A 26,482-nucleotide genomic window follows, 5' to 3' on the forward strand; every position below is an offset into this window, starting at 1 on the left:
GCGTTTCCCCGAGTCTCTAGAATCATTACAACACTGTGATTTCAGTGTGATTCACAAATAGGTTTTAATCTTGAAAGTTTTTAAAAGAACAGCTATTTTCATAGGGTATATCCTCATTCAGTCACACATTGAGTTGAGCCTAATGTTAACAAGTGTTTTCCCCAGTGTCAAGAGCAAGATGGGGCAGGTCCTGATCTCTTCCCTCCTGTGACCAATGACAGGACTCAGGGAAATGGCAGGAAGCTCAGAGGAGGCTTAGGTGGGATATCAGGAAAAGGTTTTTCACCCAGAGGGTGGTCAAGCACTGGAACCAGCTCCCCAGGGAAGTGGTCACAGCACCAAGCCTGCCTGAGTTCAAGAAGCGTTTGGATGATGCTCTCAGGCACGTGGTGTGATTCTTGGGGTGCCCAACACAGGGACAGGAGTTGGACTCGATGGTCCTGATGGGTCTCTTCCAACTCAGCATATTCTATGATTCTATTGATGCTAATGGGTGCTGTGTTCATTTATATCATTGGAGTATTGGATGTATAACACTTAAGTTTTAGGAATCTTGCTTTACTGTATAAACTCTTACATCTCTTTCTTATCTTACAGACTTAAGAAACTAAGTGACTGCCTCCAGTATTCTCAGCTATTCAGAAAAGTCCCAATTCTTGGTATACTTTAGGAGCAAAGAAAGAAAAGTTAATGAATAATTACTGTGATGCTTTAGACTTACTGCCTGTATGGACCCACAGTCCAGGAGCTATGCAAGATGATATTTTGAGTCTTACAAGGATTTCAAAGCAGTGACTCACCAGAAGGTCTCAATGTATACACCAAATACTGTTTCACATTGATGCACAGAGATCCAACGCTCTTACTTCTTCGTGTACCCTTTTTCTTGTCCAGACTCCTAACCTCTTCTGATGAAACCGGAAAGGAGGAACAGTAGTGGGTGGCAAAAGCAACATGTTCAGTAGCATTAAGTATCTTTTCTTTCTCAAAATCCCACCTGAGGCTAAAAGATTAACTGAAACTAGAACCAACGGCAAGAAGAATGAGGGCACTTAACCGATTATTGAAGGAGCAGTAATGAAACACACCTTCCCTCAAAGCTAAAAGACACCAAGAGCAGTGATGAGGAGGGACCTCCTGGGCAACCCTCCCACCACTATGTAATTAGTATATACATTTCTGGTATGGAAACACCACCAGTGTTGGCTACAAGAGCAGTTATTATTTCCAGCACAGGAAATTCACAGCTTTTTTTTTTTTTTTTTTTTTTTTTTTTTTTTTTTTTTTTTTTGCTTCTTACTGCTTGTATAACAAGGGTCTTATTGCATAAATCCATCCAGGCCATGGATTAAACAGGACTGAATCCCACCTGGACTTCTTCCCAAATTTTACTAAACAGACAGGAAGATACTAAGAAAATAATCCTCATCTTTTTACACCAGTAACTGATTTTACTTCCACTTCATGTCAATGGGGGACACTGAGAAACCTGCAGGCAAGGAAAAACATTGGAAGGTTAAAGTGAAATAATCTTAAATAAGAAGTTTGGATAAAGGAATTCAAAGTGAATTTGTCTTTATTAAAGACAAGAAGGGTAGGAGTGGAAATAATCATTTTAATTGCACTGTGCAATGGAATCATCCCAAGGAATATTATATAGAAATGATAAGAAAACAAAACCAAGTAGCTCAATACTTTTGTTGAAATACTATTTTTTCATTCTACAGGTCCTAAGTCATAACAGAAGAGTTAGTCTAGCAGGCTCGTTGAAGGCAACAGGTACTGAAAACAACTTATAGCTTTCAGAAAAATGTCTCTGAGGCATATCTCCATTGCTGCTGATGCCAAGCAAAAATACCAGAACTCTTAATTCAAAACAGAGATTTAAACAAAAGTAGCTTTATACTGATTCTCAGTGCCCTTATTCTTCTCACTCTTGACAGTAATCAGAGACGGAAGGTCTGATGTCCTGTAAACTCCAGTCCTCATCCTTCCTTGGCAAGATCTCAGTTCAGAGATGTACCCTTCAAAGCTGAGGTTCCCTTCACAATCATCACAGGAGCGTGTGCCAGAGTCTTCCAGTTTCACTCCATCCACATCAATTATCCTGTTCACAGGGAGCTCCCTACCTGGGCTCTCTCTCACTCCAGGAGGATTAAAGTTTCTGCTGGTCTTCACTCTGTGAGAGGTTTGCTCACAAGAGTTTCCTGAAGTCTCCTGTGAATCTCTATTCTTTCTGTGGTTTGCACCTAACAGAAGAATTAAAAACAAAACAACAAGAAAAACAAACAGGAGAGTTAAGTATCTTCTGGTTTTAGCAGTTTTCAATATTGCAACCTCCTCTGAGGTCCTAATGGTAGATAGTCAGCTGGAATATTCCTCCACTTCAACAAGGAGATGTATTGATGTGCCAAATTGATAAGTAAACAGTATATCTCAAAGATTAACATATAATATAAATACGTATCTGTCTTAATTTAGCACTTTTCAGAGTTTCTAAAAAGACTCTGTTAAAAATATCTACTTCATATAAATTTGCACACCTGTAGAACAAAAATTCTCACACCAGCAAACCCAAAGTTGAAGGAGGAGAATACAGAGCTTCCACTGGGGCAGGAGCTGTTCCTTCACTTGAACTGGCCTCCATTACCAGCCCCCTGCTATTATTTTTACTTGGCTAGAGATTAATTTTCTATCAGGTTTAGAAAGGATGATTTGAAGTTGTAGTTGACTGTCCTGAACTGCAACTGAGCAATTACAGGCCATGGTTAAAAGCATAAGAAAAAATATCTTAATCTGCTGAAGAACACTCCAGAAACACCTGAATTATGTTTAATTTTATAACCCTGAAGTTTCTTTTTGGTACAGCACTTCTGAAATGACAGTTGTTGGGAACTGGGCGTATTCTCTAGAGCTACTGAAAGATGCTGCTATCCCAAGTTAATCCTAGATTAAAACCTGGAGCTCACCAAAAGCAGGTTTTGCCTTAGGTGGGACCCTGCAAACTGCCACATACTTTTTACAGCAAATGCAGATGAAGCTGCTTTGCCAGGCAACAAGAAGAGAAGGATAAAGAATGAGTTGATTTCATGATTTGCACCATGGTTATCACCATGATTTCAGTAGTTGAGGTGCCCACACCATAACATCAAAGAAAAGGGGCAAAATTTGCAGGGAGAGAGAACTGCTTTTATTAGACCAACAGATATCCAAGCGAAAACCAGAAAAACTTTCAAGGCACCAAAGCAGATCTGAGTAAGGAGCTCCACTTCACATCTTACTTATTTTTTCCATGTATACAGCTGGTCTTTTAAAAGATAACACCTTGTCCAACCTTACCACCGGGCCTTACCTAAACCATTTGTAAACCTCTTGTGGCAGCACACACAAGTGTCTGACTGGCACATTTAGCCACACAAGTCCCATGAGACTTGTGTGGCCAAATCCCATAGCTGGCTTTGAAATATTTTCTTTGTCTTTGTTCCGTCATGTGATGTGTATGGTGTTTTTTTGCAAGAAAAATACATTTCCATGTATAATCATTGTAATCAAGAACTTTTTGATATGAAGAAGGGGGGAAATGCAAATAAAAAGGACTAAAAAAGCAATTTCACACTGTTTCAATCAAATCACTCCAGGGTCTTCTCAAGGGTCAAAGCTTTCTATTTAATGAAAATAAGTTAAGATTCTAAGTAGTGCAATATTATTTTAGTGCCTTAGCTACAGTGCAGTCCCACAGTAATAACATGGATATTCCACATCAGTAATGCTTGATTTTTTTCACATCCAGAGGAATCAGTTCAAACTCCCAACAAATCAGCTGAGCAATAGCAGAGAAGACAGAAAGCTTTCTCAGCCTTGTCAGCCCAGCATGACTCCAGCCTGCTAAATTACAGCTAACATTTAATGGGACTGTATTTTGCTTAATGTTTACATCTTCCTGCTGCAGCTGAACACTGGCTTAATTTTAACTGCTGTTTGCACGGCTGTGGTGTAAAATGCTATTCTTGTATTCTAAAATGTTTATCTTGTATTAATGTACTGGATTGTACTCTTGATCTTTAAAAACTACTGCTCTATGTCCTTTGAGGGAGATCTGATATGCCTTTCATGTTTTAAAAGACATACTCATTTTTAAAAAGCCATAGTAAAGGTAAATTACACCAAATAGTTTGCATTGACAGAGCATGAATCATCCAGTTGTCCTAGTACTGAGAATGCATCCTTTGACTAAATATAATGTAAAGAAAGAACTTTGATGGTGGTGTAAGGTCTCATGACTCTGCTAGCTTGAACTTTCCACAGTCCGAAGATGCAGCCTGCATTAACAGGGTTCAACAGATGAAAGAACTGGGAGCTCCTGCTGAGCTCTGCCATGGAAAGTGGAGGTATTGCTGTATTTATCTGGTTGCTAAGTCCTTCTACAGCTAAATATAAGAAATGCCATTAAGTCTTGGAATTATGGTGTCACTGAGTCACCACCCAGAACAACTGAGCTTGTAAGTTGTCTATTAGGAACAAAGCAAAAATAAGGTCAATTTTGGCTCTCAGGCTTCACAAGACATCGGTTCATCTGGAGAGGAACAGAGCCAAACTATGGACAGTTTTTCTATTAATGCCCTTCTCAGAAGCAATCCCACTGAATCATCTAACAAATTACTGCTAGAGGCATGGCAGAAACAGAGGTGGTCTTTTCTAAAATAGTGGTTCGAAACAATATGGAATCACTAAAGGATGATACCATGAAGACGGCTCGTCTTTCCCTGGCAGGGCAGAAAATATCTTGGCTCATCTACAACAAACAGGCAGATGACTCCAAGAGTAGCACTACACAGAAACAATACTTTAATGTGCATTTTTTTCTCATTTTTAAAAATAAAACATTTATGAAGCAAGGCTATTTAGCACAAATAACAGAAAACATTTCCCAAACCAGTTTCTGTATAAACGTATCCCACAGGTTTTACAGTAGACTCGAGATTTGCAAGCACTCAGTGGAGCTTTATAGTGAAGCTTAAGTGATGCCTACAGCACTTCAGCACTGCTCTCCTCGTATTCACTGTTTGAGCAACAAACCATCTAAGGTGAGGAGAGTTTTCACACGTAACGTTTCCCTTCACATACTCTTGTGCTGAAGTGATGAAACCTCCATGGATGGCTTTGCCTTACATGAAGTATGTCAGGAATGATTCTACATATTCCTGAATCTAATCTGTCAAATGTCCTGCCTACATTCAGAAGGGAAAGGAAGCCAGTTCTTAGAGCAGTAGTTGCACAGAATGATTTCCATAAAGACTGAAGCAGCATAATCAGGGCTACTGGTAATCCTCAGCTCCCCTGCTAAGCATTCCAAGCAGCTCTAAGGGAATTTTCTTGTGCATCTGATCCCATTAATATGTTCCAGCTGCTTTAAAGATGGGATGATGCATGTCTTCTGCTGTCTTTAAACTGGAGATCTGCTCTTTTCCAGACTCACAGCTAAATGACTGCTTTGAATGCTAAGTGCACTGGTCTGCATTTTTCAGAAGCTTCACTATCAGGCAGTGTTTTAGCTGATCTCATTTCCTTTACCATTTTTTTTTTCCTGATATTTTCACTTTGAGTGCTTGTATATTGTTTCTATACTGTAATTATTGGATCTGTTTCTTTTCAATGTGCCCATTTGAGTTATGATTCACTTGTTAAAGCATAATTTGGATCTGATCTGAAATTCAGCACCTTTCAATGATCAAAATCCCATTCACACCAGATTTATCTCTTTTTAAATAAAAGCAAGTAGATTTTTACTAACTTTCACTGTAAGAGCTGACCTTCGTATTTCAAAGTCCATACTTGGTGGATTTCATGTAGGACAGAATGTTAAATTCTATTCCATTATTTTCCCAGTGCTATTTCCATGCAGACAGACCTCTTCCATGCAGACTCAGCATTTCATTTAGCATTCTAGATTTGCTAAAATCCTCCTGTTCTTGTCAAAATCCTTCACTATATTGATGGCTCTCAGCTCTACTGAGAGGTTACACAGTTACTCTGTGATTTCTATACTACTGATCCCAGGCACTTGACCTCTAATGTCAGAGAGGGCCAGATATTCAGTTAAGAAGAACGGGCTCCAGTTTAATGATTTTGTGCTGACTAACAGCAGCCAAGAATCTGTTTGAAGTATTTCATAATACCTATAACTGCTGTGCAAAGAAATCACCAGTTTTCAGACACAGCTGCTGGAACTGGTTATTTACTGGCATATGCCACCTCCAAATGCATTTAGACATTGTCAGTCCCCAAATCCATAGACTGGTGTGTTCTTTCAGGCAGGAGATGGAGCAGACATGGTTCTCCTCTCTGATTCCTTACAACAACCTGTCCTAGGCTGAGAGAGCACTTTTTATACATGAGACTATGGAAAAAGAGCTTTGAGATGGTAATTTCTGCAATGCTCTTTGCATGGATGTCCTGGAAATATTTCAGTATGAGTAACTTTTCTTTAAGATCCATGTAATCTGGCAGATTCATTCTGGGAAAGACACTTCTCCCTTCCTGTCCTGAACTCCTCCGAAATGGTACTTCAAAATTTTATGCTTCCTACATGTGGATTCTTTTCAATGGTGGATAAATAATTTCCACACTGGCTGATGCACTATTAGTACTCTAAGCATTTGTTGTTTTTTTTTTTTACATTTGTCAAGTGATTTCTGCTTTTGAAGGGAAAAAGAAACTTTACATTTATAAATCAGAATTCTGCAGGTTAAATTCCCTTCAAAAGTTTCCTTTCTTTTATCTCTTAACTGATAAAACACCATGGAGAAAGAGGATTTAATAAAAGGTTTCTACCTACAGTCTATGTTAAATCTTTTCAAAGGAAGTTTGACTTTACATGCTGAATTTTACTTGCATGATGAAACACCAACTGCAGCACATGCTCAGAGCTTTGAAATCTGACTCAGCAACAGTGAGGGCATCAAGGTAGGAAAGAGATTATTCTACGGAGCAGGAACACTCTGTGTTACCAGCCTATTTACTTTTGTCCTGGGAATTCCTGCAACGCACTATCAGGGTTATGATTAGAAGCACAGGGCAGACAGAAATTATTTCACCGCACTGGTCTCAAAGAACAAAGCACAAAACATTATTTGGAAGGACAAATTCTGGATATTACATAGAAAGGGGAGTGGGTAGAGCGACTAGTGCTCACCAGTGGCATATCTAACCAAAAAAGGAAACACTGCAAACTGTGTTTGCTGCAGGCAGTGGCATTTTATATATATATTATATACATCTGACTACAAGAGCTGCTGAAGGCAACTGCACACACCACCACTTAAAAGGCAGGAACAGTCCAAGGATAAATAAAATTAAAGTTCTGAATTTTGATCAAGTGACACACATGCTCTTAATAATGATAACTAAATTTGCTTCAACTTTGCTTCTCCACTGCTAAAACGGAAACAGTTTTCAGTTGACCACTTTCCAAGCAACAGGCACGACAAAGCACCTCTGCAGATATTCAGCCCTCACAGTGATTTCGCTTTTCCATCAGTTGGCAGCAACAGCAGGTTTAACAACTGCATGTTGGGAAGTAGTGGATTGAATTAGTCGTATCAGTTTTAATTTAATCTGCCATTAATTATGTTATTTTTCAATTAAGAAATTCTAAAACGTAGTTTAGCAGGGCTACCAGTTACATTTAAACTGATATCCAAGTTCGTTTCATCATCCCAATGCAAGTTGTGCTTGAACAGATCTGGTTTTAGCCTGTGTGCATTTGGTTCAAAGAGCAGATGTAATTTTTCTAACATTTTATCTAGTCAGCGATAAAATTTGTAATTCTCTCTAAAATGTGTTTCTTGCTCTTTGATTAAACAAGCTTACATTTCAACTAATCATCCATCAAGGCCTTCCTTGCTTCCTGGTTGTCTGCTCTTAACATAACTCTCCTTCTCTTTTGTTTATTATTGATCTCTGTCATGTACTACATGTAATTCTTCCATTTAATCATCCTCTGATTAAAAGAGGATTAGCAGATTCTGGCCTTAGTATTATTGGATCCCCATGAGTACTTCTTTATATTGATCCAGAATCCAATTATCTTCTATAAAATTACTCAGGGCCAGTAAGGGTATCATTAACTGCAGGACAACAGTCTCTATTAAAAATATTCACCTTATTTTTACATATTTTAGTCATTTTTACATCATTTAGTCATGTTCTTACATTTTTATTTATGTTTTCATTTACCTGGTTATCTTGATTTACACAGAAAACACAGCTGGATTTTCTCTAAAATATGGCACATGAATTAATAGATTGTGTACAATATTAATTACATAAAATAATCTTGAATTTATTACAAGAGTAAAGGTTTATTTTAATTTTTTAAGATATATGTGTGATTGCTTTTAATCTCCTTAATTATCACCAGGTTTATAGCACTTGGAATTTATTACCCTTATAACTGAAAAGTTTAGTAGCCAAAAAGGGAAAGTCACAGAACCATTGCTGATATTAGCTGATTTTTATTGCTTGGGTACAGGGCACTACAGCCTCTCTGTGAATAATCAAAAAGAGCTGTTGGGATTATTAGGTTTTTTTGTCTTTGGGAACAATAGCCAGCCCCAGGCTCTGAGAAGCCACTCTGCATTTTATTTCTGCATAATTTATCTTTCAAAACAACAACAAAAATGCCAGCACTGGTACTATCTGAAAAAAAATATTTCTAATAAGAAAGGAAGCAAGGTTATTTTGAGCATATGCTTGCCCATCTACTTCAGAAACAACATGGTATCTTCAGAACAAATTAACTAACTTCTTCTATAGTCTACATTCACTCTTTATCTCCCATAGCCATATTATTAAAGTATAATTCCAGAGAGTTCACCATCATTTTATTTTCCCTATCTTAACCAATGACATTATCTATCAAAAGAGAATTTTTAAGAAACTCTTTATTCGACTGAATTGCTGGATTCACTCTATAAATATACAACGACAAAAAAAAGCCTTCTTACTTTGTAGGCAATCATTCCATTCACTGCAATTTTAATTTCATTTTAAGAATATTTTTCATCCTAAATACAAAGGAAAAAAAAAAAAGGATGTTTTTAATAACAAATGGAAGAACAGTTCAATGGACTCAAATTATAGTCTGTGCATCTTCAGTCTGGATTGCTGCAAATTGTCACATTGAAGGATGAAATGGTACTCCCTGAAAAGCCCAGTTCTTACAGAGACTGAAAGCCCACCGACTTTGTAGTAGAGGCCACGGTGAACAACTCAAGATGCCCCAGTGGAATATCGTTGAATAAATAAGCTAGTGTGTTGCCTCTGGCCTGATACAGCTTCTGAGGGGACTAAAGTTTTGAAAAAACACCTCTCCCAGGACACCTGTTTTTCCCCTGGGCAATGAACATGCCCAGCCCCCTGGGAAAAACTGGACAACATTCAAAGTACCTAGATTATGCCATGCAATTAAAAACAAAAACAAAACAAACCCCAACCTGAAGAGACTAAATCAGTATCTTAACACTTTCAAAAACAGACACATCCTTTCAAGCCAACTACATCACACAATTAGGAAGTTATTTCTTCCATAGATGGGTACGACCACCATTACATGTAGAGACATGAAGTACATTTCAGAATTACTTATGAAACTCCAGAAACCCCTTATTTTTGAACTGGGAAATCTGCCAGAAACTAGCAGGCTTATTGAAAAATAAAGGCATTTTCTTCTTGATGAGTAATGCAGCTAGAATCAGGAATGATTCTTGTATTGCAACTGATTGGATATGTACTTCATAGTTAAATATTATTAAAGTATAAACACATTTTACTTAAGAAAGCTAAGATCTGTGTTTGAAAAATTGTTCTCAAAAGCTCTGAGCGATGCAAACCTCATTTTGTGGTTTTCCATTATTCATATTCTGTTTTCAAAATCTTCAAATTAAAAGAACCTCAGGAATTACCCATTACAGGGATGAAGAGTGACCTGGCTTTGCTACATCAGTCTGTGGTTAGAGAACTGCTCCCTTCAGAACAAGAAGGACTGCTTCATTCCCCTGACCCTTTTCCCAGCTCCAAGAAACCCAACATATAAAAGCCCAACACAAAGTGTAACCATGCGCATCACCTGCCTTCATACCCATTTGAAATCAAGAGTATAGACCACTTCAAATTATGTAGCCATTATTCTTTCAATACAATTTAAATCCAATTAAACTTATATGAAAGTTGGTTATGAATGGAGAACCATTAACGCACTTAAAAAAGCAACCATTATTAATGATTTAGTCCTCTGAAATATTAATTATTGACTGGAAAGAGTTTCCAGCAGTCTTTATTATAATTATTGTATATCACTGAATAGTCTTCCCATGCAAACTCCATGAAATCATGAAAATAGAAAAGTTCTGTTTCAGCCCACACTTTTTCCATAAAATCACTGTTCTTTTGTAGAATAGAGTTCCCAGAAAATAGTGTATTGAGAGGAGTGTGGAATAGAGTTGGTGTATGCAATAAGGTTGGAGCAAAAACAAAGCTGTTCTATACCTAGAAACAACCAGATAAAACCTGATTTGTCACAAAGCTAAGAGAAACTAAGCGTTTAGTTTTGCAAACCTATTTTGTTCCATTAATTTAAAGGTCTCTCACAGGTGACTGTGACAGAAAAATAAAACACAATCACCAGCGGAAGTAGAGTAGACCAGTGGAACACATGAACATTAAAATCTGTTTTAAAAAAATCTTTAAAATAATTCCACATATAGGATATTAGTTATTTGTTGTGCAAAAGTCTGAATAATTTTAAAAAGGGAACTGCCACAGGACTTTCAGCTGCTTCATTTTCCTTCATGGAGGTCCATGACTACATGGGAACACAGTGACTTCTGGAAAAACTACATTTTCAGCCCCCAGAACACAATAAGACCTAAGTAACAGCACCACAAGCCTCTCTGCAGTTTGGTTTGGGTTTTTTTTGGAGGAGAGAGGGGTTTGTGTGATTTATTTATTTAATTAAGCCTCACAGTACTGTTATGTAGGACCCATCTCTTAGAACGAAAAGGGTAGTGGGGTTTCCTGCACCCATCCAGCTCTTCATTTCTTACCCAAGCAGTTGTTATATTGGTTACTCCACATCAAATTAACTGAGATCACCAGCTCATTTCTTAAAGCCCAGGGAAGAACTGCTTTAGTTTAAAATAAGAAGGAAAGTAATGAATATAAAGTTTAGCCCAAGACCCCAAAGACAGAAGAGCCTCTCCTTTCAGGAGTTCTTGTTATGACTCATTTAAAATAAATCTCCTGTCTTATCTGCCTTCTGGTGCACATGTCAATGCTCTGGATTTCACATGTGAGCCATCAGCATTTCAAGACAGCATTTGCCCTTTGGTATCTAGATTATTAACAAATAAAACATTTGTCAACTAAATCTCATGGTAATTGCTACTTTGTATCTATTAATGTGTTTGATTTTAGAAGATAATTTCAATCAAAATTCTTAATCCAGGACATAAAAAACAATTTTCAAATAACAAAGAAAATCAAAGCTTAAAACCAGTTTGTATAGCTAGGTCTAGAATTTATTACTCCTGAGAGAACAAAGATACAAAATACATGTGAAAACTACACAAAGAATTCTACAAAGTAAAAAGTAGAAAGCGGGAAAAGGGAAAGCTACAGTTCAGTGGTTACACAGAAATGTATGGCATGCATTAAAATATTATAAATTCATGAAGGTTTTTTTAAGTGCAAATGGTTTTTTCAACAGTTCTCACTGAAAAATATGCAAATTGTTACCTATGTTGCACACTTGTCATATTATCAGAAAGACACCAACACAAATCTATGCATATAAACATCAATAGGTCTGAAGTACATTTTGTGGTTCTGTTATTCGTAGGCACTGATTACAAGTCTGTTCAATAGTCAGTTTCAGAAATTAAGTGGTAGTGCTTTATAGAACATTTCCCAAATACTACCAATAAAGGAATTTGTTTTTAAAATACCAAGAGGATGAAATCATTTGCATTGCCATTTATAAGCATCCAACAGCCAAAGAAGTATTTACAGATCATCAACCATACAGATAAAGAACAGTATCAAATACTCTGTGTAAAAAGATAAATAATTAAAAAGCATATTCCCACATCACAAAGAAATGTGATCATACAAATTATGGCACCATATGTTTGTGAAACATCAAAAATAAATGTAGCACATAGATACCTCTTCTTATATTTTACATTAAAATGTACAGTACAATGACTATAAAAAGTCAATGTCACAATGTCACCCATCATCTTCAAATTCTTGTTTCTGGTTATAGCAATTATTACTAGAGTCCATGTTTATGAAGAAATTCGATACTTCAGCTTCAGGCTAATATTGCTCTGGGATATTGCTAGACCATGAAACTTACATCCTAAAAAAAAGTTACATCTTTTCTTTAAAGTTATCTAATAGAAAGAGCTATTTCACATGTGAATATTCTGGGAGAAAGTGTGATAGATGCAATCAGTGTCTCTGGGTAGCAAAGTATGAGTTAAAAAACCCTAACATTTTTGTTTTAGTCACAAAAATCTAATTTATTAGAGAAATATTTTTAAATTAAGGTTTATCCATCTCAAATTTTAATCATAAACAGTACTGCAATTTTCAACACGTAATGAGGGCTCTGGCTAAAGCACTTGAACTTTCAAAACCTCATCATGTATCTCATTATGACAAATGAATCAGAAAATCTGGAGCACAACAGTGTTCTGCAGCTCTAAAATGTTGATATCCTGTTTTGTGCTCCTAGGGTAAAGAATGAGACAATTAAAGCATATGGATGTATTTTACAGGTTTGTCTGCATGTGCCCACTGCTGGCCACATGCCAAATCCAAACAAACATCCATGATTGAAGGCAACCAGAGATATAACAGTTTGCACAGACTAAGGCAATGAAAATCTATTTTATTTTATTTTATTTTTAGTAAAAAAATTAAGGTGCAGAGAGAATTTTTGTTCTGGTTTTAAAGGGTGCCAAATAGTGATTAACAGTGCCAAGGAAAAGAAGATTTACGTGAAAGGAAAGGCTATTAAAATCTAGAAATACCTGAATTGGATCTTTGACATCCAGATTTTTCCTGATTACCTGCAAAAGGAGTTGGGGGTGGATAGTTGGCTTCTGTGAGTTTACTGATGTCTGCCGGTGGGGTTGGTGGTGGCGGTGGTAGCAAAGTGCTGTTAGGGCTACTAATATCTCCTTCAGCCACAAGAGTCAAGTCTGCCACGTTCTCATCATCTACCATCTGGATGCCTTCAGCTTGTAATTCTCTTGACTGCCTTTTCCATATGGCTGCATTGCTTTCCTGGGCATGCGGAATCGGAGACAATGCAGTATTAAAAGGAACACTGAAAGTCTTCTGACTGTGAAGTGCTGTCAAAGCAGATTTATGTTTATTTTCTGAGTAACCCTTTTTCTTAACTGAATTTTCATTAAAGTTTTGCACAGGCTCCTGTTTGCCACTTGATGTACATCCATCCTTGCCATCGTTTTTTGAACCTCGCTTGTTGAGGCCTTTGGGACCTGCAGGAGTAGATGAGGATGGTTCTGGTCCAGTGGGAGGTAAACGAAGAAAGTCAGGAAGAATAAGGTCTTCTTTCCTTAGCAGTCCACGTTGGTCATCTGCTCTGTTACTTTGAGCTTTGGATATGAGTTCAAAAAATTCTATTGGGGAAAAACCCAAAATTGACATGTTTTTGTCAGAAAGTGCAATGTCATTACAACCTAAATTTTCAGCACATTTATTTTCCATGAAGATCTTTAATTCTTTCAATGCTGCCTTGAAATAAGATCCCGTGTTAATTAGGAACTTTTTCAATTGCAGCAATGTTCACTAGCATCACTATAATTAAGACCATCACGATTGCTATTGTAAGAATTTTGCAGTTTAGAACAGCTGCAATTCACTGAGCCTTGAACACATCTTCTGTTTTATGCAGTAAATAAATCTGTACACACACAGGAATTTTTAATGTTTTATACAAAACAAGGCTCTGGTCTTACTGACAATGGGTGCACATTTTTATATTCTGGATGTTTTTTACCCATCTCAACTCAAAAATAGCTGTGCCATTTGAAAGGTCAAAGATTCAAAGTGTTGCAAACTTCCTTCTTATATTGAATTTCTCTCAGCTGAAATATATTTTATCACAGTTTAAATTCAATTCATGGCATAGTTTTAATCCAGGATGTTCTCATCACAGGGCATGATCAGATGATTATTGAAGTCACCCCATTTTGCTTTGCACTGCAATGAATCAGTAGCATATAGGTAGTCAATAATCAAAGGAACCATTACTAAAAGTGATGGGGCAGCTTTTTTATGGAGTTTTTAACACAACTAGAAGGGAATTTCTGATCACATCCTTAATGATGTCCAATGGTTTAATATGTTTCTATTTATAAATAATACCCAGAGTAAATCACCACTGTTCTAGAAAGTCTCAAAACTTGGCAACAAGAAACTTTTCAATCATGAGCCCAGAATTATACCAGTCCTCAAAAAAGAAGCATCACAACAATAAACAAACTCTTTGGTACAAAACATATAAATATAAAAATATGTCATTCTTAATATAAGGTCTGTGCATGTCCTAATTTTTCAAGAAAAGAGCATTGAAACTACAGGATACTAAAGATGCTTAAAAAGGCCATCTCCAACAGACAAATTAGAATCAGTATTTTCAATCCAGCTTATAAATACTGTTTGAAGCAAAAAGCCATTACAAAATAAAGCACAGAATGTATCAGTTTTAACTTCACATAATATGAAGGCATACACTGGCACTTGTATGACTGTTCCTAATCCTCTAGTCACATCTGGCAGGCTCTGCAACGCACTTGTAAAAATGACTTTTTAACATGCTGTGTCAAATGCCCTAAAATCTGAATGCAGCCAAGACGGAAGCTTCAAAATGCTTCTTATTGCCAAAGTTTTGCAGAATGGCAGTATGCATATCAAAGCATGCAACATTTTTAATGTGTGTCATACAAAAATGTGTTTGTTTCTGAAATTTCAAACTTCATAGAACAGTTGTTGGGTGTTTGTGTTTTGTTTTGTTTTTTCATTAAAAGCAGTCTACAGCATTTGGTACGTATTTTCCAAACTTGGACAAATTTCACAAAATTCAAAATAAAAATGAGAAAGCCTCGAATTCTGAAGTTTTCAAATTATGTTAATGTTTTACTCAGCCCTAGGAAGAAAAATGAAAATATTAAAATATGTAAAACAAGTTAACAAAATAGTAAGTAACAGAAAATAATTTAAAATGCACAAATATTTTGCAATAACACATAAACAAACATCTATTTTGTAATAAAAGTTTTAGTCACAGCACTTTTTTTTCAGTTCCAATCAGTGGGCATATATTCACAGATTAACATTAATTTCCTGTACAACTGTGCACACCCAGGTTTTGGATATGCATATTAGGTACCATCAGTGGTGAATTTTAATCTGTGGATAAAAATATGTCCTCTGATTTTTTTTTTCTACTTTAGAAAACAGGGAGGAACATGTAGGGCTGACAAGACAAGTAACTGCTTCAGTTCATGCTCCTGGACCTGGGGGTATGTCCAGATTCCTACTCCTATATTGTTTTTATTCCTTTTTTCTCCCCAGCACATCTTTCTATAAGAAAGCATAGTCCCTTATGAGTTCTTTTCCAAGGGTATCACCAAAACTATCAAGACGTAGCTGAAGGTAAAAATCAGACTCAGAATATACAAGATTTCCAATACATCTACACATATTTCCACTTCTAACCACCTTTTTGGAGCACTTAGTGAATGTAAACAAATCTTTTACTCTTGCCCATCACAGCACCTCCACAGTCAGACTGTACTGCCCTGTCAGAGACTTTGGCAGAAACTTTTTTAAAATTCTTACCTGAGTAAATTAGGTTCTACAGCATTGTGCAGAAAGCCTTTTAGTGAACTCAAGACACTTACATAAAGGTGAACAGAAAGGAAAGCTTGTGAGTGGGATCCAATGGGATACTCAACTGCAGTTGAGTAACTAATTCTTTGTTTTACCAGAATTAGGTAGCTTTCCCTTTCGAAAATCCCACTAGGCACCCACATTTACCTGTAAGTATTACTAAATTTTTACCTTCAGCTTCAAAAACTTCACAATTCAAACACAATATCGAACAAAAATATATGGATCATGACTATGATTATGACAATGCAGCATTATACACATGGAACCTTTTCCTACACACATAAAAGCTCTCATTTTTCTAAGACTACTTATGTTAATATGTAAGCTATAAAGTTCACATACCCTCTGCTTCATCCAAATTTATTTTCTGACATTTTTTTTTCCCAATCTTTGCAATAGAGTCTTCTCTCTTTGACAGCCGGACTTCCCTAGCATTTTTTCCATTTTCGCCTTTCATTTTGATAGAATTAGACTTTCCTAGAGTTCTTCCCTCTCCCTGCATTAGAAGGAAAGTTAAGGTACTACTTACATTTAAGGCTGTATCATTGTGTACATAATATGGTCTAAGTGAATAAAAAAGTTATTTTGAAAACACATTTCCCTGTCACCACCCACAGCAAGTGCTTTAAATTAATCCTGATTATCGCACAGGATATTTGCCATAGTAATTCCCAAAAATATATGAATAAATATAACATTGCTTACTCTGAAGAATGCACAGTGCAGAAAGTGCCTTTGATTTTCAGAGTAATTCAATCATTTTCAAATATTTTCAAGCCAATGAGACATGAAACAACAAATACAACGCAATGAAATAGATAACTGATTAATCACAAAGACGAAGTTCTCACAAATAAATACTGCGGACAGTGAAAAAACATCAGATGAACTATAGCTATACTCAATCTAGTTACAAAACACAGCTTTTAGTACAGAATTTCAAAAGGAAACAAAAGATGATCTAAGGGACAAACATCATTGCAGAAGACTTACAGTAGATACTTGATTCCTTGAAGTAGTTACAGTGGCACTCTGTTTTACTGATGCACTTTTTTGTTTATCTGTAAACACTGAACATAAACACACCTTCTATAACTACAAATCAATAATTTTATAACAAAGCAATATTTAAGTGACAATGATGCACAAAACAGGTTTTTTGCTTTAAAATTTCTCAAAGATGTACTCAGAAAATAGAGAGCACTGTTGATAGCCCCAATATCTTCAGTCAAAACCTACCAAAATCTCCCTCTCATCTTCAAATTTTCCAAATACTGGCAATATTTTTAAAGATTATGAAGTTCTCCTAAATTTTCGGTTTATTTAGATTTAAAAGCTTTTAAAATCTGCAGTAATAATTCAATTTCAAATTTAGAATTTAAACAAGAAAAAGCAAATCAGCAGAAAAGACCATTTGAAGGACATATTGAATCTTTTCCAACCTGTTTCATGCATCTGATGTTTTCTAGACTGCCATATCCTCCTTGTCTACTTCTAAGTAACTAAATGGCTCCTTCAAATTACTTTTCCTACAACAAACATACTGACTGAAGACTGAGTGCTAGAATGATCATCTATGATTTGGGCTTTTATGGCAGCTGGCTGCACATAGGGTTATACTTTTAGTTGTAATCCTTAAACTAATTATCTGTGAGAGTATCTAGATTGGTTTGGGTTTTCTTTTAAAATTACAACTGGTTCTGTTTCCTAGAAAAATTACAAATCTGATTCTTCTCAATAAATACCTCCATCTTTATTCTCCTAGCTCTTTATCAAACAGGATCTTTGCTCAAAGTCAATTTCATTTAACCACACCTAATTTCATTCTTTAAAATATACCTATAAAAAGAATGAAACCAAACAAAACCAAACCTTTACTCTCAAGGCTGCTTACATTAATCTAGCATGTTTATTGTGCCAAAAAATTGTCAGCTGTTCAGCTGCTTAGCTTCTACTTTCAAATTATTTTGTCCTGGGAAATCACATATTATGTTCTCTTTTGAGAACTATCTCCAGAAATCATCACTTAAAACTGGAGATGTAGGCTCTACTACATTCTCAGGTTAAAAAAGGGAGTTATCACAGCAGTATAAATAGATGCTGCACAAACTGCATCTGTTTTACTTATACAGAATGTTTGTTACTAATTAATTGCCAAATTCACACAAGTTATGTGGCATTTTACTATTATTACTGGGCAATATGTCCCTAAACATGTGTGTGAAACTATGGCTAAGTGCAAGTATTACTAGTGCAAATTTTCTTACAGCAACAGTAAAGTACTCGGTATCAACAGATGCATTTAATCCTCAACCTTTACAAACTGCACTCCTTTCTAGCTAAAAAAAAAAAAAAAAAATGCTACATGTGATATAACCAAATCTAATTACATTTACCTCAACCATTGCATCAACAGAAGAAACTAACCAAAGTTAGGGTTCACTAAACTGATTTGACATCATAACTAGAAGCTTTAATGCCAACTTACCTCTACCCTTTGTTGGCTCTTTTTCATCTAGAACAACCCGCTGACCATCCAGATTAGATATGGGGACACCAAGATCAAGTGGTTCCTGCTCACCGTTCTAAAGTCGGATCACAGTTTGTATATAATAGAGAAAAAGCTGTTTTCAGAACAAATTTATGCACTCTGACACTTCCTGAAGGAAAATGAGTAACGTATTTTTATGGTTCAGTGTAGCTTCAGTGTATCTTTCTTCTATCATTCTAAAAATGTTTATTCCATTTGTGTAAAACTACCTTTCCATTTAGGGAAAAGAAGATACAAGGAGAAAAAAGATCATCCGATTCTCAAGCATGTACAAATACTCTGGGACCAACCTGTGCATGTTCAGCAAATTACATTTTTCAGAGGAAGTCTGAGATTACTTTATAATCTAAATCTCTCATACTTTGTTAATTTTGTCATTTTATTAAATGCAGTTATCTTTATACAAACATGTCTTTCAGTTATTTTAAAAACATGGATTGGTTCAACCAAGACGGTATTCATTATAGAAATACCAGAAAAATAACTTTCCTTTCCTTGATATTCCATTGTAACAGACTAGAGATAATGCTGGCAAGTGTTTAGCTGTAGAGAAGCTGAATCAGAAATTTTCTGTGAGGGGATTTGAGGCAACTTTCCTGATTCCCAGGATAACGGAACAATAGTTTTTCTTGGCTCATAATAGGAAAAGCTGAGCTTGGGAAGAAGCTAAATTCAGGCTCTATTATTTAGGATGTTGGATTTATTCTGAAGGAGAATATACAACAGATGCAGACTAAAGCTTTGAGGTAGTTCCTGATAAGCATAATGGTTGTGACTCTCTGCATTTTCATCTCAACATGTAGTTCTAAATACAGATTTTAATGCTTAATTATAAGGACAGGAATAATTTCAGGGACTATCATGTGATCTTCTCCAGCCAAAAAAATATTGCAGCTTGAATTACATCAAAAGATACTTACTAGTCTTGCCACAAGTTCATTAAGATTTAAGCCATATTTTGCAACCACAGGCCTTAAGACCTCTGTTACTGGTTTTGTGGGTTTAGCCTTCAAACCAACTGATCGATTGATTGGAACAAGATCCAGCCTGAAACACATCCATTTTAACATTAAGTACAAAATATTCCAATAAAATAATTTACAAAATATATAAAATCCAACTTCAGCAAAGTTATGTTACTTTACTGCCAGTGACCCTGAAGCTTCAGTAGCAGAAACCGATTCCCAGCTGGAAATTATATAGTACTTTTCATATAAATAAAACTTCCCCTGTTTCTCTGGTCAGAGCTGAGAGAAGGCATGAGCCAACCTAATTGCATGGTGATCCTCACACCAACTAGATACATTCCATACCAATTCTGTCTTTTCAGTGAGATTGCTCTGACTATTCTGGTCAAGGAGTGCTTCCCAAGTGACTCATGCCTGTACTATGGATGCAAGACAAATATTTCTTCTCACTTCCCCAAGAGGGACTCACAATGTCCTATTCAATTACTTGAGATGGGCTTGGACAGGAATTCTGATTTTTCTTTTTAGGCATAGGAACAAATACAGTGGAATTCCAGATGATGCTAATTTCTGACTAGATATCATCATATCACAAAAATTTCTGTAAAAGAAACTTATATTCAGTTGGAATTTAAAGGATTAGAAAATAGCCTTCTTCAGAGTCTCTTAAGCAATTTTACAGCATTTCATCAAAATAGGAAAAAAAAATATGAAATATTTTTCAAAGTTTGAACAACAATTCCGTTTACATGTATTTCCCTGCACAAAACTGTGCCTAGTTTGGTGGTTTTTTTTAAATGCTCTTATATGTGCCCTGATTCCTCCATAACAGAAAATATCAGAAAATACATACATTATCAAAATTAATCAAACTAAATGAAAATTATTAATCATGCTGTAAGTCATGGTTAAATGTAAGCCCTATCTTTTCTCTAACAAAAATTACTTAAATACAAGATGTTTAATCTTACTAACTTTTCCCTTATACAAGAAACTTTGCCTTCCATATTTTCTTTGACTACAGCAGCTACTAAATAGAAATTAACAATTTTAATCATTAATAGAAGTGGCAGACATGCAGGTAACCAAGTATATCCACATAGTATTTGTCTTATGTCTGAAAAGATTCCAAATATTTGAGTATTTTTGCTTACACAGTGTCTACCCACAGAAGGAAATAATGTAGGACACTTCTGCACTTCAATTAACACATTAGTAACATATGTTACTGCCTACTTGAAAGTTCCTTTTTATAGTTTTGGAAACTCTGTAACTCACACCTAATAAAAGACTGCTCAATCTCAATTTCAAAATTGAATATGCCACACCAGATTCATAATCTCAAGTGCCCTTAAATAGAAACTAGCTGTGCTTCCTAAAGGAAAGTGATATAAAGCATGCCTGACAAAATAAATTTTATTCATTTCAAAAGCACAGCTCAATAATGTTCTACTTTATAACTTTTTCCTGAAATAATTATTTCAGGAGTTTTTAGGAATACTAAAACATTTTCTGGCATTTTGTAAAAAAATAGAAACAGATAAAATAGAATAGAAAACAATATTAGTATATAATGTGCTGAATTATGTTTTACCCATAATAATATTATAGCATTGACTTGTTTAAGATTCAGAGTTAAAAATCAGATAACTTGATATTATACAATTAGTTAGGGACATAAGTACAGATCTAACTGAATGGAAACATAGAATCAATAAATACATCCATTTCATCTTAAAGGCCTATTTTTTTTATTGCTGCATTTAGGGTAAGACTAGGAGACTTTAAATTCTGTTTCCATCTCACTCTGATGCTGCTTCAAGCTACTAAACAAGTCTCTTCCTGATGTGAACGGTCCCTCTGGGCCTGCAGGTCTGACCTACATGCCTGTTCACAACTGCTTCAGCTTGAGCGGTTAGATATCATAACAACACCTACAAGTCCCTAAACTGGAACATTGGCATCAAAATCCCTCTTATAATCAAGGCAGCAATCCAGAAAGCTTCCCCTTGCAGGATTTACAACTTGTGAGGTGTTGTTCTCAGTTTGGAATCTTGCTGTAGGCCCACGTTTCTCCCACTGATCCTTACATTGGTTGTCCTCATCCAAGTTACCTTTTAGAGGTACCTCAATTTCACCATCATCTGTACAGAAAGCCTGTAGCAGCTTGGGTCTACATCTAAGGGATATCAGTGCCTAAATGTAGGTAGAATATCCAGCTTAGGCACCTGTGAAATCTAGAGAATGCCCATGCTGAATGTCCACCTCTTGCCTAAGTAATGCAACCCAAAGTAAAAATGGACTTTTACTTAACTCACAGTTTGAGTATCTATTTAACTGCAAGGCATGGAAGTCAATTACTTTCAGTTACAGACTGAAACAGGTCATCTTCCTGTTTCTTCTAATTTGCATGTACACTGAATGGGAACCTCTGACCCCACGTGCTGGATTATGGATTGCAACCGTTGTATTGCACAGCTGTCTGTATTTTTTACTGGAGTCAGACAAATTCTTCCCTGCATTAACAACTGTTTTGCTGCACAGGTGACTGACAATGTACTTCAGTGGACTTACAAAAAGTAAAATGGCAAATGGAGTGGGAAATGCCAGAAGAATTTAGCATTTTTGACTCTTACCGAAATAAAGTGCGTTTTTCTAAACGTAGGTCCCGAGATTCCAGGATGCTACTGTCTTGGTGCAATACAAGTGGCTACACGTCAAGGACAAAAGGAGAGAGAGCAAATTAATTTGAAAATATGTGAAAAAAGAACACCTGAGTGGTTAAAAAATGTTCAGGTAACTCAAAAAATCTTTAATATAGGTTGTTTGCATTCCAGCAGTTACCCATTTACTACATGCAACGTGATTAAGGTGTATTTTATTTTGGCTACTTGTGAGACAGGGACCAAACTTCAAGTTCCCCTGGTGTCAGCATTTACTTAGTGTTTTAAAACAAGTGTCTGTCATTCAACTTAAATAAATTATTATATAATTAGAGCTTAAAATGGCAAAGGAAGCAAAGGAGAACAGAAAGAGCTTATTTAAATATATCAGTAGTAAAAGGAAGAATAAGGAAAATATGGGCCCACTGCCGAATGAGGTGGGAGCCTTGGTAACAGAGGATGCAGAGAAGGCAGAGCTGCTGAATGCCTTCTTTGCTTCAGTCTTTACTAAGACCAGCCCTTATGAGCTTCAGACCCTGGATATAGAAGAGGAAGTACAAATTTAAGACAGTAAATTTTTCACATCCACAGCATCTCTTTGAATTGGAGATAGCTCTGTTGGAGTAAGAGCCACCACCTTGCACCAATGTGGACTGCTGTCTTGGAAATTTTCCTCAAGATTAAAATACGTACTTCAATTCTAGCATCAATTAATCTCATTTCACCTTTGAACAACTGAATGTCATTATGCTTCTTTGCTTTAATGAAGTACCATCTGCTGCAACACATTTATTTTCTTTGTGGACACTTTCATAGAATCATAGAATTGTCCTGGTTGGAAGGGACCTTGAAGACCATCAAGTCCAACCATAACCTAATTAACCATTCAGTGCTTAAATCATGTAGCTAAGCACTATATCTACATTTCTTTTAAATACCTCCAGGGATAGTGACTCCACTACATCCCTGCGCAGCCTGTTCCACTGTCCAACCACTCTTCTGGTAAAGAAATTCTTTCTAATATCTAGTCTAAACCTCCACTGGTGCAGCTTCAGGCCATCTCCTCTCATCCTGCCATTATTCACTTGAGAGAAGAGCCCAACTCCTGCCTCCCTACAACCTCCTTTCAGGTAGAGAGCAATGAGGTCTCTCGTCAGCCTCCTCTTCTTCAAACTAGTTCCCTCAGCCTCTCCTCATAGGGCTTATTCTCCAGACCTTTCACCAGCTTGGTAGCTCTTCTCTGGACCCGCTCCAACAATTTGACATCCTTCCTGTAGCAAGGGGCCCAGAACTGAACACAGTACTCGAGGTGTGGCCTCACCAGTGCTGAGTACAGGGGCACAATCACCTCTCTATTCCAGCTGGCCACACTATTCCTGATGCAGGAATTCATTCAAGTACAAGCTAACCATTCCCCTGGACAAACTACACGGACTAGATACCTACATTAACCTGTCACAAGTCTTCTTCTGCTTTCTGCAATGTAGGCACCATAACCAACCACAGTACAATCTACCAGTTGTAGTGTCACTAAAATTCTCGTCCAATCAACTAGCACTGACAATGTAAAACTATAGGGGGAGCCAGGAGATATGTATTAGTATTGAGAAAACACAATTCCTCATTAGTAAAATAAGCATGAAAACACTTAAAAAAACCACAGAGGAATATGCAATACCTTATCACCTCCAACCAGAAACAGGTCCACTGCAGCAATATTAATGCCATGTTTCTCGCAGAGCCCAGAGAGCACCTCTTTAATAGAGAATCCGGATTTAACAGCCATTTTGCTGGATGAACCATCTGGCAGGTTTACACAGCAGTATTTGGGGGACTTCTCTTTATCTGGCACAAATGCAGGCAATCTTGAGGTTTCAGACTTGACAGGAGAAAGAAAGAAAACTCAGTGCCCAACAGGAAAATTAGGAACATACATAAACTTTTAGAGCTTTTACAAAACCAACCAAGCCAAGAAGCATGCTTTCTATAATGTTCACTGTTTAGAAATCTTTCCAAATAACACAAACATCAGACAAATTTAAATCCTCAAAAAAAAAACAAACACAAAAAAACACTTAAAGATAACAACATTGCACAAATCTAAATGTATTTCAAGAACAGATAAAGTTTTAGACAGCAAGTGTGTAAAACAGGTTATAAGATTCTCAAATTATAGAACAGAACTCCTAATTAAAAGTGTAAATGGTAAATAAAATCTTATTTAGCTTCCAAATACTAAGTGTCTGTACTCAATAACGAGCAGCTGATGTAAAAATTACCATTGGCACATCATGAATGAACATTTAAGTGACAAGGAATGCTTTTAAACACAAGGTTCTTCAAACAAAATTTCCTCTTCTTTTAACATAATCTCAATGATACACATAAATACACCACAGAAAAATTAATTTTTAAAAAAATTCACTTGACAATGTGGCATTTTTATTATTAAAGAGAACAAAAAGTATAATGTTACAGGTTAAGGCTAAAGGGCACAGTAGTAACAGTAGAAGAGGAACACTATGAAATATCAGAAGTATCTTTGAAAATTTAACAAAAAGCTTACATAAAACTTAAAAGGGCACTAGCAAAATACTGTTTTCAACAGTCTTTTAAGGTACTTATTCTGCCTTTTCTCTAACTTGCTGCTTCTCATCCAAACCACGATAATTTTCTGTCTTAATCAGTTAAAGTGGGAGAGAAAAGAGGGGTTGTTGCTTTAAGGAGGCTTTGCATTTTCTGTTTCTTAAGACAAGATTTTTCTGCAACAGAGGTAAACATGACTTGGCCATGCCTACATCTCTAATTTGTACAACGGGCAAAATCACACAGTTCCTAGAATCTCATCTACTAGAGACAGATATCAAGACTAAAAAAAAATAGTAACTCCTTTTTTATATTCTTCCTTCCTATTAACATAGTTAAAATAAATTTAAAGTATGACATTGATACATTGATGTTCTATTATTAATACTATTTTAATTTTGCATTTCACTAGTTTTACATTGCAAATGTAGAACTTGATTTTTAACAATCACAGTGTCTTCACTGATTACAGAATTGCAGAATCATAGAAAACTTTTGGTTGGAAAAGAGGTTTAAGATCACCACATCCAACCATTAACCCAGCACTGCCATTCCACCACTGAACCATGTCCCCAAGCACCACATCTACCTATCTTCTAAATACCTCCAGGGATGGGGACTCCACCATTTCCCTGGGCAGCCTTTTTCAATCCTTGACAACCCTTTCGGTGAAAAAAAAATTTCTAATACCTAATCTAAACCTCTCCTGGCACAAACTGAGGCCATTTCATCTCATCCTACCATTTGTTACCTGCAAAAAGAGACCTATCCCCACCTCACTACAACCTCCCTTCAGGTAGCTGTGGGAGAGTGAAAAGCCTCCTTCTCTCTAGGCTAAACAACCCCAGTTCCCTCAGTGGCTCCTGGTCAGGCTTGTGCTCCAGACCCTTCACCAGCTTCACTGCCCTTCTCTGGACATGCTCCAGCCCCTCAACGTCCTTCTTGTAGTGAGGGGCTCAAAACTGAACAGTATTCAACGTGCACAGTATTTTCCTACATAGTATGACAAAATCACAGAGTTTGCGATGAAATTCCCTACCTCTCTTTCCTCAGATTTTAGGAACAGATTTAAATTGTAATGTTGAGAGGAAAAAAATTAACAACTTTAAAAGAAACAGAAAGAAGCATGACAGACCCTGGTACCACAGAAATCAACCTAACACAGCTTGCATACAGGTCAAGTAAAGGTAAAGCTGTCAACATGTATGTTCAGAATAGAATCTCAAAGCTCTAGTAGGTGGAAAAACCTGTTTATAGAAAGCTACAGTAGCTCCCTTTGAAAGGTAAACTTATTCTGGAAGTTTACTAGTGCCTGATGACAGACAAGAAGACAAGACAGACAAGAAGCAAAGGCTTGTTTCTGTTACAAGGACAACATAAGAACCAATACACAATCACAATCTCTATTATATTTCTAGTATTTTAAAACTGCTTAATATTACATTTTGTTCTCTAAATAGATCACTTAAAGACCCTTTCTCAAAGTATTACTTCAAACAAATTACTTCACACTACTTAGAAAAATAGTAAGTCACTCTTTTCACTGCTTCCCCACTTCATTATTAAGAGCTGGCCATTAATTACCAAGTCAAGACTAGCAGTTGATGACATCGAGCCTTGTGATTCCCGTCTGTATGATAACCCATTGGACTGAATAGAATCTGTGGAAAGAATCAGCAATCAGTAAAAATGCTTATTTTTATTGTAAGACAGGAAGCTATTTCAAA

General features: G+C 36.3%; 1 protein-coding gene across 5 annotated transcripts in view; it reads right to left on the reverse strand.

Annotated features, from left to right (window-relative positions):
* Positions 1–1,576: 1,576 nt before the first annotated feature.
* Positions 1,577–26,482, reverse strand: part of RGS12 (regulator of G protein signaling 12) — an 86,951-nt gene continuing 62,045 nt past the window's right edge. For 2 of the 5 annotated variants that reach the window (XM_051618596.1, XM_051618595.1), the window contains exons 8-16: positions 26,340–26,416; positions 23,848–24,048; positions 22,143–22,216; positions 19,459–19,585; positions 18,476–18,572; positions 16,981–17,057; positions 16,330–16,483; positions 13,095–13,709; positions 1,578–2,249 (exon numbers count right to left, since the gene is read on the reverse strand). In XM_051618596.1, coding sequence (XP_051474556.1) covers positions 1,885–2,249; positions 13,095–13,709; positions 16,330–16,483; positions 16,981–17,057; positions 18,476–18,572; positions 19,459–19,585; positions 22,143–22,216; positions 23,848–24,048; positions 26,340–26,416 — 1,787 coding nt within the window. In that variant the 3' untranslated portion in view covers positions 1,578–1,884. Of the gene's footprint in view, positions 2,250–11,560; positions 15,239–16,329; positions 16,484–16,980; positions 17,058–18,475; positions 18,573–19,458; positions 19,586–22,142; positions 22,217–23,847; positions 24,049–26,339; positions 26,417–26,482 lie in introns of those variants that run through there. The other 3 variants (XM_051618592.1, XM_051618594.1, XM_051618593.1) reach the window with 3 other exon arrangements.

The sequence above is a fragment of the Apus apus genome, chromosome 4, assembly GCF_020740795.1.
Source record: "Apus apus isolate bApuApu2 chromosome 4, bApuApu2.pri.cur, whole genome shotgun sequence".
Lineage (NCBI taxonomy): Eukaryota > Metazoa > Chordata > Aves > Apodiformes > Apodidae > Apus > Apus apus.